The sequence below is a fragment of the Durio zibethinus genome, chromosome 19 (genome assembly GCF_047325235.1).
Source record: "Durio zibethinus cultivar Kanyao isolate XHJ-2024 chromosome 19, ASM4732523v1, whole genome shotgun sequence".
Classification (NCBI taxonomy): Eukaryota; Viridiplantae; Streptophyta; class Magnoliopsida; order Malvales; family Malvaceae; genus Durio; species Durio zibethinus.
This window is the reverse complement of record NC_143180.1, coordinates 5,517,100-5,530,332: the sequence shown is the minus strand read 5'-3', so window position 1 is coordinate 5,530,332 and position 13,233 is coordinate 5,517,100. Positions and strand designations below refer to the sequence as shown.

Below are 13,233 nucleotides of genomic sequence, written 5' to 3'. Positions count from 1 at the left end.
TACAAGTAGGAACATTTCCTTCACTTAATTATTTGTACTCAACTACTGCACTAAGTAAAATTATATAATCATTAAGTTTAGGCTAGTAAAATCGAGATCAAAACTGCTGTCAAACAGTGAAAAAGTGAAAAATCATGTCATGTCTGACTTAAAATAATAACAGTAAACTTAAGTTGAGATAAGATCATCAAAGAAAACTAGTTTTTTAACCATTCTTCAGTTCCACCATAAAAATAAAACTAGTTTAATGAAAATATCATTTTGATATTAATAAAAATAAATAGATTTAAATGGTATTGTATCTTTCATAATAAAATTTATTAAATTCAAAATTAATAAATGAACATCTAATTGTTATAATAAGTAAATGATACAAAAAAATATTATAGATTTCTCCATTTTAAGTATGTTGTATATAAATTGATGCAATATGCTCGTTGGATTTGTCCAAAAATGACATGTGATCCTTATATCAATGTTTCATTTAATCCGATTATAATCTTTTGGTTTTATTGTTGGGGTTCTAAGCACGTTGTTTTCTTTTTCGTGTAATCCAAATATGGCAGAGAAAGGTTGAATTGTTTAACCTCAATCAATATCTGTTTTTCTTCTTCTTAATTTTTCTTGCTTCTTTCAATCTCACTGAATTAAGTAATATTTTATCAATTTGGAGAGAAAATCCACTGACATCTTTTACTTTTTGGGAATATTTAATTACCCTTGTATTACTTTCATTTGTAAGGAACAGAGTTGCATTAGTTATACGTCTTAATCTAATTAACCTTTGATCAAAACGATTGTAATCGCTTATTACTATTCTGATTGTCAATTAATGAACTTGACAATCTGTTTTCTGTCAATTTTCAGTTTAGGATTTGATAGCAGATTGAGCTACAGAGAAAGAATCAAAATTGGAATAGTGATATGCAATATTGGGAATTGGTCTGCAGATATTTTGATTGAGATTCCCTTGAAATTGTCTGTCAAATCTATCATTCGTATGCGTGAGGTAAAAACTTGTTATACAGAAATTATAGATTTAATTGTTCAATGAAAAATATAAATGATGCAAGAAAAAAAAATTTCTCATTTTTAAGTAACTTATAGATTTACAGTTAGTTTAATATTGTTTTTATTGTTGAAAAAATTAGGATTAGAAAACATGTATTTAAAAAGTGTGATAAAAATGTGATTAAAAATTTAAATATTAATATTATTGTTAAAAATTATTATGAATAATTAAAATATTTTAAAATATATACATAAAATAAAAATAATATTTAAAATATAAGATAATATAATGAATTTCATCCTAAAAACCGTTTCACTTAAAAATTTTTTATTATTTAACATTATGTTTGGATAAAAGCAGTTTTTAATTCAAAATTTTTTTATTATTTAACATTATATTTGGATAGAAACATTATCTTAATTAATATAATATACTTACCGGATTAGTCCCCATGCGCTTCGATAAATTCAATATAAAATGTCTATTGATTTTAATTTCCTTAGCCTTCTTCTTTTGATTCAATATTTTTGCTATCATTTTTATTATGAGAATTATTATGAAATTTTAATGTATTCCATTCATAATTACAATGATTAGTAACGAAAATTATAATTACATCTATGTATGTTTTGTATATATATATTTTTTACTTTAGATCAAAGTTTAATTTATAATTAATTTAAATAAAAATAATATTTTTAATTTCAACCATTTTGATTTCAGAATAAAAAATGTAAAACTTACACATTAAAAATAAATTTATTCAATTAAAATATTTAATATAAAATTCAACTATATATTATGAATTAAGATTTTGAGGTTATTGTCGTAACGTCTAGATCCGGGGATCTATCGCTAGACATTGATTTTCAGGGAGTCGCCACCAATCTTTTTTATCTAGGTGCGATTGACCACCTAAGGAATCTGCCCTTTTAGGGAACACCTAAGCTTAAGGGTCCCTAAAAGAATAGGTTCGGGTCTGCTTAACCAGAACAGAGTTCGGGAGTTCGGTTACGTGTGAGGAAGGTTATAGCACCCTCACAACGCCCATCAAAAGATGGTACCAGCTTGAATTTGTGTTATCCAAAAGCCTTAAAATTTTACCAAGTAGTTAGTTGTTGAAAATTATTCTCAATTGACTCTAATACTTTTAGCAGAAAATTGAGAAAATTCTCTCACCTCAAGAGTATGCAAGAAAAACTACTGTTTCACTTGCAGAGGCTCCGTCGTCGGATTATTTAAAGAAAAATCAAGATCAACCAATTAATTAATTATCGAAAATTATTCTCAATTGACTCTAATACTTTTAGCAGAAAATTGAGAAAATTCCCTCACCTCAAGAGTATGCAAGAAAAACTACTGTTTCACTTGCAGAGGCTCCGTCGTCGGATTAATTAAAGAAAAAAAAAATCAAAATCAGCCAAGTAATTAATTATCAGAAATTATTCTCAATTGACTCTAATACTTTTAGCAGAAAATTGAGAAAATTCCCTCACCTCAGGAGTATGCAAGAAAAACTACTGTTTTTACTTGTAGAGGCTCCGTCGTCGGATTAATTAAAGAAAAAAGAAAAAAAAATCAAGATCAAAATCAAAGTCAAATAAAAAAAATTCAAAAAAAAAAAAAAAAAAAAAAAAAAAAAACCTGGAGCGGCTCGGCTATCGGCTCGGCTCGGCTCGGCTCAAGGAAGAAAAAAAACGGCTCGGAGGAGCGGCTTGGAAGCTCGGCTCGGCTCGGCTTGGCTCGGCTTGGCTCGGAGGGAGGCTGGCACGCGCGGGTCAGAAGCGGGTCGACGCTCGGGTCGGGTCGGGTCACAGCAAAACGCGCGGATCCTCTGGTTACTTAAGGCCAAAACGACGTCATTTTTGGAGGGTATTTAAGGCACTCTCCTCTGTTTTTCGGCAGAACGCTCCTCCCCTCTCTCTCTCTTCCTTCCCTTTTCTCTCCCTTCTCTCTAGAAAACCGAAGAACACCGGTGCCGGATTCTGGAAATGTCGCCGGAATCTGGAATTTTTGCCGGAATATGGCCGGAACCTTCGCCGGTTTCTGGGAATCTCGCCGGAAACTGGGTTGGTCACCGGAATCTTCAAGTTTCGCCGGAATTTGTGCCGGAAAATTCAAATGTCGCCGGAATTTTCGTCGGAATCTGGAAATTTCCCAGAAATTTCCAGAAAAAATTTTCGCAAAAAAATTTCTAAAAAATTTTTTCAGATCCCTACAGCTATCCTAACACTTCTCGACCTTCTTTAGCCTTCGAAAACTCTTTTAAACACTTTTTTTCTCTCAAATTCAGTAGCTTTGCTCACTGTTTTTTTCTGTCCTCTTGAACTGTTCCAGGAGGTGCTTTATATAGGGATTGATCAGGAGTTTCTGATCAATCCCAACTCCTCCTTGGACGGGGATTCAGTCTTTGAATCCAATTGGACTCTTTAGATTGAATCCCCACTCCCAGTAGGATTCTTCAGCTTCAATCTCAACCTTCCAAAAAAATCAAATAAATATAAAAAAAAATAATAGATAATTAGAACAGATAAATAAAAAGATATTATAAAAAAAAAAATATCTGATAATCAGAAAAAAATCAGAACAGATAATTTAAAAAAAATAATAATAAAATAAGATAAACCCAAAAATATCTTACAAAAATAATAATAATAATAATAATAATAATAAATATATAACTATATAAATAATATACATATAAATCTAATCTAAATAAATAAATACAGATATACATATATTAATAATAATAAATATAAAAATACAAAAGAAAAGAAAAAAAAAAGGAAAAAAAAATAATAATAATACATGATTGAATTGGGCCTTACCCATTTGGGCCAGGCCCAAATGATCTGGGTCAGGCCCAATTGATCCGGGTCAGGCCCAATTGATCCGGGCCCGGACCTGATTGGGTGTCTACAGCTGCCCCTCTTTGCACATTTTCTGTGTAACAGAAATTGCGCAAAGACGTAGACACCCAATCAAGACTCAACTCAACATTTTTATTTTTGATTTTTTTTTTGTTTTTATTTGTTTTTATTTTTTTTGATTTTTTTTGATTTTTTTGTTTTTGTTTTTTTGGTTTTTTGTTTTTTTTTTTTGTTTTTTTTTTGGCCGAAGCTCCCCTAAACAGAGACTCAACGACTTTTGAAAGTAAATTGCTCCTCTAAACAGAGGCAACGGACTTTGGAAAGTAAATTGCTCCTCTAAACAGAGGCAACACGACTTTGGAAAAATAAATTGCTCCTCTAAACAGAGGCAACGGAACTTTGAAAAATAAATTGCTCCTCTAAACAGAGGCACCACGACTTTTGAAAAGTAAATTGCTCCTCTAAACAGAGGCAACGGAACTTTGAAAAATAAATTGCTCCTCTAAACAGAGGCACCACGACTTTTGAAAAGTAAATTGCTCCTCTAAACAGAGGCAACGGAACTTTGAAAAATAAATTGCTCCTCTAAACAGAGGCAATGAACTTTGAAAAGTAAATTGCTCCTCTAAACAGAGGCACCACGACTTTGGAAAAATAAATTGCTCCTCTAAACAGAGGCACCACGACTTTTGAAAAGTAAATTGCTCCTCTAAACAGAGGCAACAGAACTTTGGAAAAATAAATTGCTCCTCTAAACAGAGGCACCACGACTTTTGAAAAGTAAATTGCTCCTCTAAACAGAGGCAACGGAACTTTGAAAAATAAATTGCTCCTCTAAACAGAGGCAACGAACTTTGAAAAGTAAATTCTCCTAGACGATCATGTCCGAAGGAGTTGAAAGTTGTGTTTGAAGGGATTTCAGGAGATTATGCCCAAAGGTCTTATAAATCAACCCCGATACCAAGAGACATCCTATTTCAAGGATTAGGAACTTACCTGACAAGTTTCTTCTCAAACTTGCAAAGTCTTTTCATATCTGTCTTTTTCATGTGGGATGTTGGAACACCCCTGCTTCTTGAATTTGTACACTATACTTTCTTGAAAGTAGTGTATGCTATGCAAATGCATATAAATTTCAATGCATGCTATGCAAATGTTGGTCAATTAATTCCTGTTCAATGTATGGTACTCAAGTTTCTCAAGCTCTTTTTTTCTTGGGTGTCAAGCCCTTTGATTCCTCAAGGATCCAATTGCACTGCTCTTCTAAGATCGAACCAGTGTAGCTCTCAATTGTCTCTTCCACTCACATTCTTCTTGTAAGAAATCTCTTCCTAGATTCAATTTCCTAATTAGGAACTGAACATGTCGATTCTGCCTTTCTCACTCTTGACTCATTCAATGTAATGTAAAAATCTTTCCTGTGGTTATTCATTCATCAATCATTATTTCAAATTCAAAAAGTAAGAATGCATTTGCACATTTCTTCAATGGTGGGGTATTAAGAAGAAAAGAATCTGAATGTTGAGAAACAGTCATAAGAAAAAAGACACAAAGAATGGAATAGAATGTCTCTTATTAGCAAAATGTTGGCAAACTTTGGTCAAGAAAGAATTACAAGGATAGGTATGGGGACAAAGCCCAAAATGAACAATCAGATAATCATGATAACACATCTCAAAGTCTTTTATGAAAACTCAACCCTCTGATGTATTTAACAACTTGGAACTCTTCCGAACTTGCTAGCCCCTATATCAGCAGACTTTTAAATTCGATGCCGTATCCTCCTTATCTAAGCTGCCTTTTCAGGTTTTCAACTTAGACAACCCCCTATGACTCAAACCGCCCTTTTTGGGTTTTCGCCTTGAGTCCTCCTTTTTCATTCACTTTTTCTTTTTTTCCATTTTTTCCATTTTTTTTTCATTTTTCATCATTTTTCATTTTTTCCATTTTTTCATTTTTTTATTTTTTTATTTTTTTGTATTTTTTTCAAGCATAGTATTTCTTCACAGCATCAGAATTTACAGGATGGGGTAAATCGTTTCCATCCATCTCAGTCAGTATCAATGCTCCACCCGAAAAAGCCCGTTTCACCACATACGGCCCTTCCCAATTCGGAGTCCATTTTCCTCTACTATCGTGCTGGATTGGGAGAATTCTTTTCAAAACCAACTCTCATTCTCGAAAGCAACGAGGCCGAGTCTTCTTATCATGAGCCCTCATCATTCTTCTTTGGTATAACTGACCATGGCACAGTGCAGTCAATCTCTTTTCTTCTATGAAATTTAACTGCTCATAACGTTCTCGAATCCATTCAGCCTCTTCCAACTCAACTTCTTTTAAGACTCTCAAAGAGGGGATCTCTACTTCCACTGGTAGTACAGCTTCCATCCCATAAACCAAAGAAAATGGGGTTGCCCCAGTAGAGGTGCGAACTGACGTTCGATATGCAAGCAAGGCAAATGGCAACTTCTCATGCCAATCTTTGTAAGTCTCGGTCATCTTCTCCAGAATCCTCTTTATGTTCTTATTGGCTGCCTCAACTGCTCCATTCATTTTCGGACGATAAGGTGCCGAGTTATGATGCTTGATCTTGTATTGAGCACATATTTCTTGCATCATCTTACTATTTAGATTCTTGGCATTGTCTGAAATAATTCTCTCCGGAAGTCCATATCTACAAATGATCTCTTTCTTTATGAACTTGCAAACCACGGAGCGTGTCACATTTGCATATGATGCTGCTTCCACCCACTTTGTGAAGTAATCTATCATCACAAAAATGAATCTGTGCCGGTTAGAAGCTTTTGGAGTGATTGGACCAATGACATCCATGCCCCACATTGAAAATGGCCATGATGGTGCCATAACATGTAAAGCAGATGGTGGAGCAAGGATCTTATCAGCATATATCTGGCATTTATGACATTTACGAGCATAGTCGATGCAATCATTCTCCATCGTCAACCAGTAATATCCCGCTCTCATGATCTGTCTTGCCATCATATGTCCACTAGCATGTGCCCCACATATTCCCTCATGCACCTCTTTAATGATTTTCTTCGCTTCAGTCTCATCTACACACCTCAATAATACTTTATCTTTACTTCTTTTGTACAGGACATCCCCATCCAGGAAAAAGCTCATAGCCAATCTTCGGATGACCCTTTTATCATTTTCTGTTGCATGAACTGGATACTGCTGATCCTTGACATACTGTAAGATGTCATAATACCAGGGTTTTCCATCTCTTTCCCCCTCTACATTAGAACAATACGCTGGTATATCCTTAACATCTAACTTGATGGGCTAAATGTCCGTATTATGATTAATTCGAATCATCGCGGCCAGAGTAGCCAATGCATCAGCAATCACATTCTCTTCCCGGGGTAAGTGATCGAACTGGACATCTTCAAATTGTTTTGTCAGCTCTAGAATATACTTATGATACGGAACGAGTTTTGAATCTCTCGTCTCCCATTCTCCTTTCAACTGGTATATGACTAGAGCTGAGTCTCCAAATACTTTCAGTACTTTCACTCTTCTTTCTATAGCAGCTTGCAGGCCCATGACACATGCCTCATACTCAGCGATGTTATTTGTGCAATTAAAATTTAACCTCGCTGTTACAGGATAGTATTGTTCTTCTGGAGAAATCAAAATTGCCCCAATTCCATGCCCCAAGGCGTTAGCAGCTCCATCAAAGTACATTCTCCAACATCTTTCCATATGCTCCCTTTCCTCCAGTCGGGAAATAGTCATTAAGTCTTCGTCAGGGAATTCCAGCTTCATCGGCTCATACTCTTCAGTAGCACGATCTGCAAGAAATTCTGCTATAGCGCCTCCTTTTATTGCTTTTTGGCTCACATATATAATGTCATATTCTGAGAGCATTACTTGCCATCTAGCGATTCTTCCTGACAAAGAAGGCTTCTCGAAGATATACTTAATTGGATCCAATTTTGCTATGAGCCACGTAGTGTGATAAAGCATATACTGTCTGAGTCTTTTGGCAGTCCACGCTAATGCACAACACATTTTCTCCAATGAAGAATACTTGGATTCATATTCCGTGAACTTTTTACTCAGATAGTAAGTAGCTCTCTCCTTTCGGCTAGCTTCATCTTGCTGCCCCAGCACACATCCCATTGAATTTTCATTTACAGTTAGGTACAGAATTAAAGGTCTTCCTGGAACAGGTGGCACCAATATTGGAGGGTTCGATAAATACTGCTTAATTTTATCAAATGCCTCTTGACATTCTTTGTTCCATTTCCCAGGATTATTCTTACGGAGAAGCTTAAATATGGGATCACATTTGTAAGTAAGCTGAGAGATAAACCGAGAGATGTAGTTCAATCTCCCCAGAAAACCTCGAACTTCTCTTGGCGTGCTGGGAGGTGACAAATTTTGGATGGCCTGTATCTTATCGGGATCAACTTCAATTCCTCTTTCACTGACCACAAAGCCTAGCAACTTCCCTGACTTTACCCCAAAGGTGCACTTGGCTGGGTTTAATTTGAGCTGAAATTTCCTTAACCTCTCAAATAACTTTCTGAGGCTAGTAACATGATCTTCACCCTCACAAGACTTTGCAATCATATCGTCTACATACACCTCAATCTCTTTATGCATCATGTCATGAAAGAGTGTTACCATAGCCCTTTGATATGTTGCCCCAGCATTCTTTAACCCAAAAGGCATGACTTTGTAGCAGAAAGTTCCCCACATGGTCACAAAAGTAGTCTTTTCCATATCATCTGCAGCCATTTTTATCTGATTATACCCCGAGAAACCATCCATAAAGGAGAAAATCGAATGCTTAGCTGTGTTATCTACCAGTGTGTCGATATGAGGTAAAGGAAAGTTATCCTTTGGGCTAGCCTTATTCAAATCCCGATAGTCTACACACATTCGTACTTTTCCATCTTTCTTAGGAACTGGGACTATATTGGCTACCCATTCTGGATACTTGGCCACTTGCAGAAAACCTGCATCAAATTGTTTCTTCACCTCCTCTTTAATCTTTAGCAGCATTTCGGGCTTCATCCGTCTCAGTTTCTGCTGAACGGGCTTACATTCTGACTTTAGGGGCAATCTGTGCTCCACTATCTCTGTGCTCAGTCCTGGCATATCCTGGTAAGACCAAGCGAATATATCTATAAATTCTTGAAGTAGGTCTGCCAACCGTCGCCTATCTCCAGATGGAAGTGAAGTGCCCATTCTAACCTCTTTCTTATTTTCTTCATCTCCCAGATTCACTAAGTCCACTACCTCCTGATAAGGCTCAATTGGCTTATTCTCTTGTTCAATGATCCTCATTAGGTCCGGAGACATAACATATTCTTCAAAATTCTCTTCATTGTCAAGTTCATCAATATTAATTGAATTCTCAAAGTTAACCTCTTGATGGTTATCATGATTATCTTCTTGTTCATTTAAAGACCTGAAATTGAATGAAATGGGATATGTTGGCAAGATGTGTTTGAAAGGTGAAAATAATGAAGGCATGAGAAGAAATAAATGTAAATGCATCCTCCCTATTTTTTATTAAAAATAATAAATGATGAATGGCCCAAACAGAAAGGATCACCCCATAGCCTTGGGCAAAAGCTATTGAGATGTTACAATTACATTGAATCAAAATCAAAAGTCAGAGGCATTTCAATGGCACTCCAATTGTTCAGCTCATAGTCTTGTGGACAAAGGCGAACCCATTCTTCTTTGTTGAGCCCCACTTCATCTTCAACAGCATTAATGGCTAACTGGGCAAAGTCCTCTTCCACACTTTTCTTTGCATCTGGGTTCATAAATCCTCCAGGTCTGAAGGTTTCGTACAATTGTGGGATAAACATCAGTCTTGCTGTCTTTCTTGATGGCCTTCTTTTGACTTCCCACTCTGCCATCTCGTATCCTAAGCCTGCCCTGTCGCTATTGTCCGCTATTGTCGGAGGTTCTTTAATTCCCTGCAAATTTTTGCCTAGCCCAAGTCCTGGACACCAGCCTTTGTTGATGACTTGGCTCACCACTATCTTTGAAAAAGGCTGACTTTGAAATCCTTCACCTACAGTATTGACCAATTCAAAAGATCGATAGGAGCACTCCAATGCTTCTTCGGCAGCCTCTACATATGGAGTGTTCAATGGTTGGGTCACTAGCATGTCTTCCTCCCCAACTACCACTACTAATTGACCTTTCACATTGAATTTGATCTTTTGATGCAAAGTAGAGGGTACAGCTCCTGCCATGTGAATCCATGGCCTTCCTAACAGACAGCTGTAGGATGGAGAGATATCCATCACTTGAAATGTTATATTGAAGGTGCACGACCCAATTTGTAAGGGCATCTCAATATCCCCCAGGACTTCTTTTCTGGTTCCATCAAAGGCTCTCACAATCATCTGACTATCTCGCATATGAGAATAATCGATGGGTAGCCTTGCCAAAGTTGACATAGGCATGACATTGATGGCAGAACCATTATCGATAAGGACTTTAGCTATGATATGGCTCTGGCACTTTACTGTGATATGCAAGGCCTTAGCATTTCTCTTTCCCTCCAAAGAAATCTCATCATCACTGAATGAAATGTGATTTGGCATGACTAAGTTTCCAGCCAAGTGATTCACATATTCGACAGACACGTTATGTGCCACGTATGCCTGATTCAACACTTTCAGCAAGGCATTTCGATGTGGCTCTGAATTCAGCAACAGTGATAACAATGAGATTCGAGCTGGCATTTTATTCAACTGTTCCACAACTGAATATTCACTATGTTTTACCAGCTTCAGGAATTCACAAACCTCCCTTTCTGATACTGGCTTTGGCTGATCTTCTTCAGGCTCTATCTCTGGATTATTTCGTCTTTCTCCTTCTTTAGCTTTCTCTCTTCTAGCCTTCTCTAGCATTTCTGGGGTGTAACATCTCCCACTTCGAGTAATGCCTCCTACACCAGTAATGTTAGAAGCATCGGCTTTGGAGACCTCTTCTTTTTGCCCCTGCACTACAGCATCACATCCATATCTCCAGGGTACAGCTTTATCATCTTTGTATGGGAAAGGAGTTGGGACTTTAAAAGTTACCGGCCTAGGGAGGAGCTTGTCTATGACTGATTTTGGTTTGTTTCCACACCGAATTGTCACTGGTTTGGGAAACAGCTTTTCAGGCCTATCATTCATGCACACCTCAGCATTCTTCAAGCTTCCTTTTTCTTCGTAGACCTCTATCTGATGTGAATTCAGGAGTTTTTGCACCTCTCGGTGAAATTGTTTACAGGTCTCAATGGAGTGGCCTCTTGCCCCACTATGATACTTACAACTAGTACCAGCTATATATGCTCCATGATAGCTGTGTGGACTTACCAGTTGCATCATGTCTGCTTTTCGTAAGACATCAAACAACTGATCGAGAGGTGTCTTAATATCTACCACTTCTTTCTTCACATGGCGCTCATGCTCTTCACCTATAGCATTCACATTATGATTTGGCAAAGGATTGCCACTAATATTTGGTGCAGTCATCCCTCCAGTATCAAAGCAAATCATTCCATCCTTAATCAATCGTTGCACTTTATATTTCAGGGTAGTGCAATTTTCGGTGGAGTGACCAGCAATCCCATAATGGTAGTCACAGTGGGCAGTGGGATCATACCACTTAGGGTAAGGTGGCTTGAGGGGTTCCAATTTACTTGGAGCAATCAAATGATTGTTGTAGAGCTCCTTGTATAATTCCGTATAGGTCATGGGAATAGGGTCAAAAATAGGTCTTTCGCGAGTGGTTCGTTGCTCCCGCAAGCCACCAGCAGGGTTAGTTGGGCGAATTTGTGGTTTTGGGGTGGGTTGAATGTTAGAACTGTACATGGTGTTTTGGGGTCTATGAGAGGTTTGATAGGTTTGGGGGTATGATGGTTGGTATGGGTGAAAAGAAGTGTTATTTACAGTGGGGTGATAGGGCAGATATTCTGGTGGGGGGTAGGGCGAATAACCCCTAAGTTGCTGTCTATCAAAGCTCACAGCCTGAGCTTCAGTTTCTTTTTTCTTTGGGATTCTTTTGCTAGATGCTTCATTCCCTTCTAGCTTGCCATTCTTGATGGCACTTTCAATGATTTCTCCTGAAATTACCATATCGGCAAAATTCTTTGTTGCATTCCCTATCATCTTTTCATAATAGGGAGGTTTTAAAGTGCTAACAAATAGCACTGTAGTTTCTTTCTCGGTCAGAGGAGGCTGTACCTGAGAAACAATATCTCTCCACCTCTGGGCATACTCTTTAAAAGATTCGTTTGTCTTTTTCTCCAGATTCTGTAAAGACAAACGATCTGGAGCCAAATCGATGATATGTCGGTATTGACTGATAAAGTCATGCGCCATATCGCTCCAAGAGCGAATGCGAGTCCTGTCCAGTTGAACATACCATCTGGCCGCAGAACCAGTAAGACTGTCTTGAAAAACATGCATCAAGAGTTTCTCATCCTGTGCATGAGCTGCCATCTTCCTGCAATACATGGTGATATGGGTTTTGGGGCACTTTGTACCATCATATTTTTCAAATTTTGGTACCTTGAACTTATGGGGGATAACCACATCAGGAACTAGGCAGAGCCCCGCAGCATCAACTGACCCATAGAAGCTAAATCCTTCCACGGCCCTTAGCCTTTGCTCTAGCATGCTAATCTTGGAACTCTCCTCAGCTTCCACTCTCATCTTTTCTTTCTCCTTCTCTTTTAAATCATCTAGATCAGGAATTGGTTCTACTGCCTTTTCAGTGAAGACAGGATTTATATAACTGTTATACTGCCCTGGGTTGAAAGTTGATGGCATTCCAGGATATGTTGGATATGCGAAATGTTGTGGTGGGACCTCTTGGGCAGACGGAGCTTGAGGCGGGCCAAAACCTGGAGGGTACAAAGGGTCAGCCACTTCTTGCTGGCTTGTACTTCCTTCAACTCCTTTTCCTTTGTTCATGTTATTTAGAGCCTCCAGAATCTTGCTTATCTCACTTTCAATCTTCTCCTGAGCTTTTTCTAGCTTTTCGAATCTATGAGAATTTTCCTGCTCCATTTGCCTTGCTCTGGATCTTGTGTTGAAACGATGGGCAGTGTTTTCGCTAGATGGAGCTATCCTTGGAACCTTGAGTACCATACCTCAGAATTAGTAACTTTGCATGATTATCACATGGTTAAAGTGTAATGAATGAGAATGCAATGAATGAAAAATGCATGTATGCAGAGAACATTTGCCTTAAAACGGTATTCAACTAAAAAAATTTCATTTATTCCAAAAAACTTTGATCTACATTGAGTTTATCCCTCTAGAATTATAGCCATAAAATTGTTTGATCTGTTCATATTGG

General features: G+C 37.4%; 1 protein-coding gene across 1 annotated transcript; it reads right to left on the bottom strand.

Annotated features, from left to right (window-relative positions):
* Positions 1-4,575: 4,575 nt before the first annotated feature.
* Positions 4,576-12,941, bottom strand: LOC149513386 (uncharacterized). Its single transcript, XM_089748652.1, is given in 3 exon segments — positions 4,576-9,325; positions 9,514-10,880; positions 11,685-12,941. Coding segments are annotated over 3 exon segments (6,081 nt in total). The 3' UTR covers positions 4,576-5,868.
* Between the last annotated feature and the right edge of the window lie 292 nt (positions 12,942-13,233).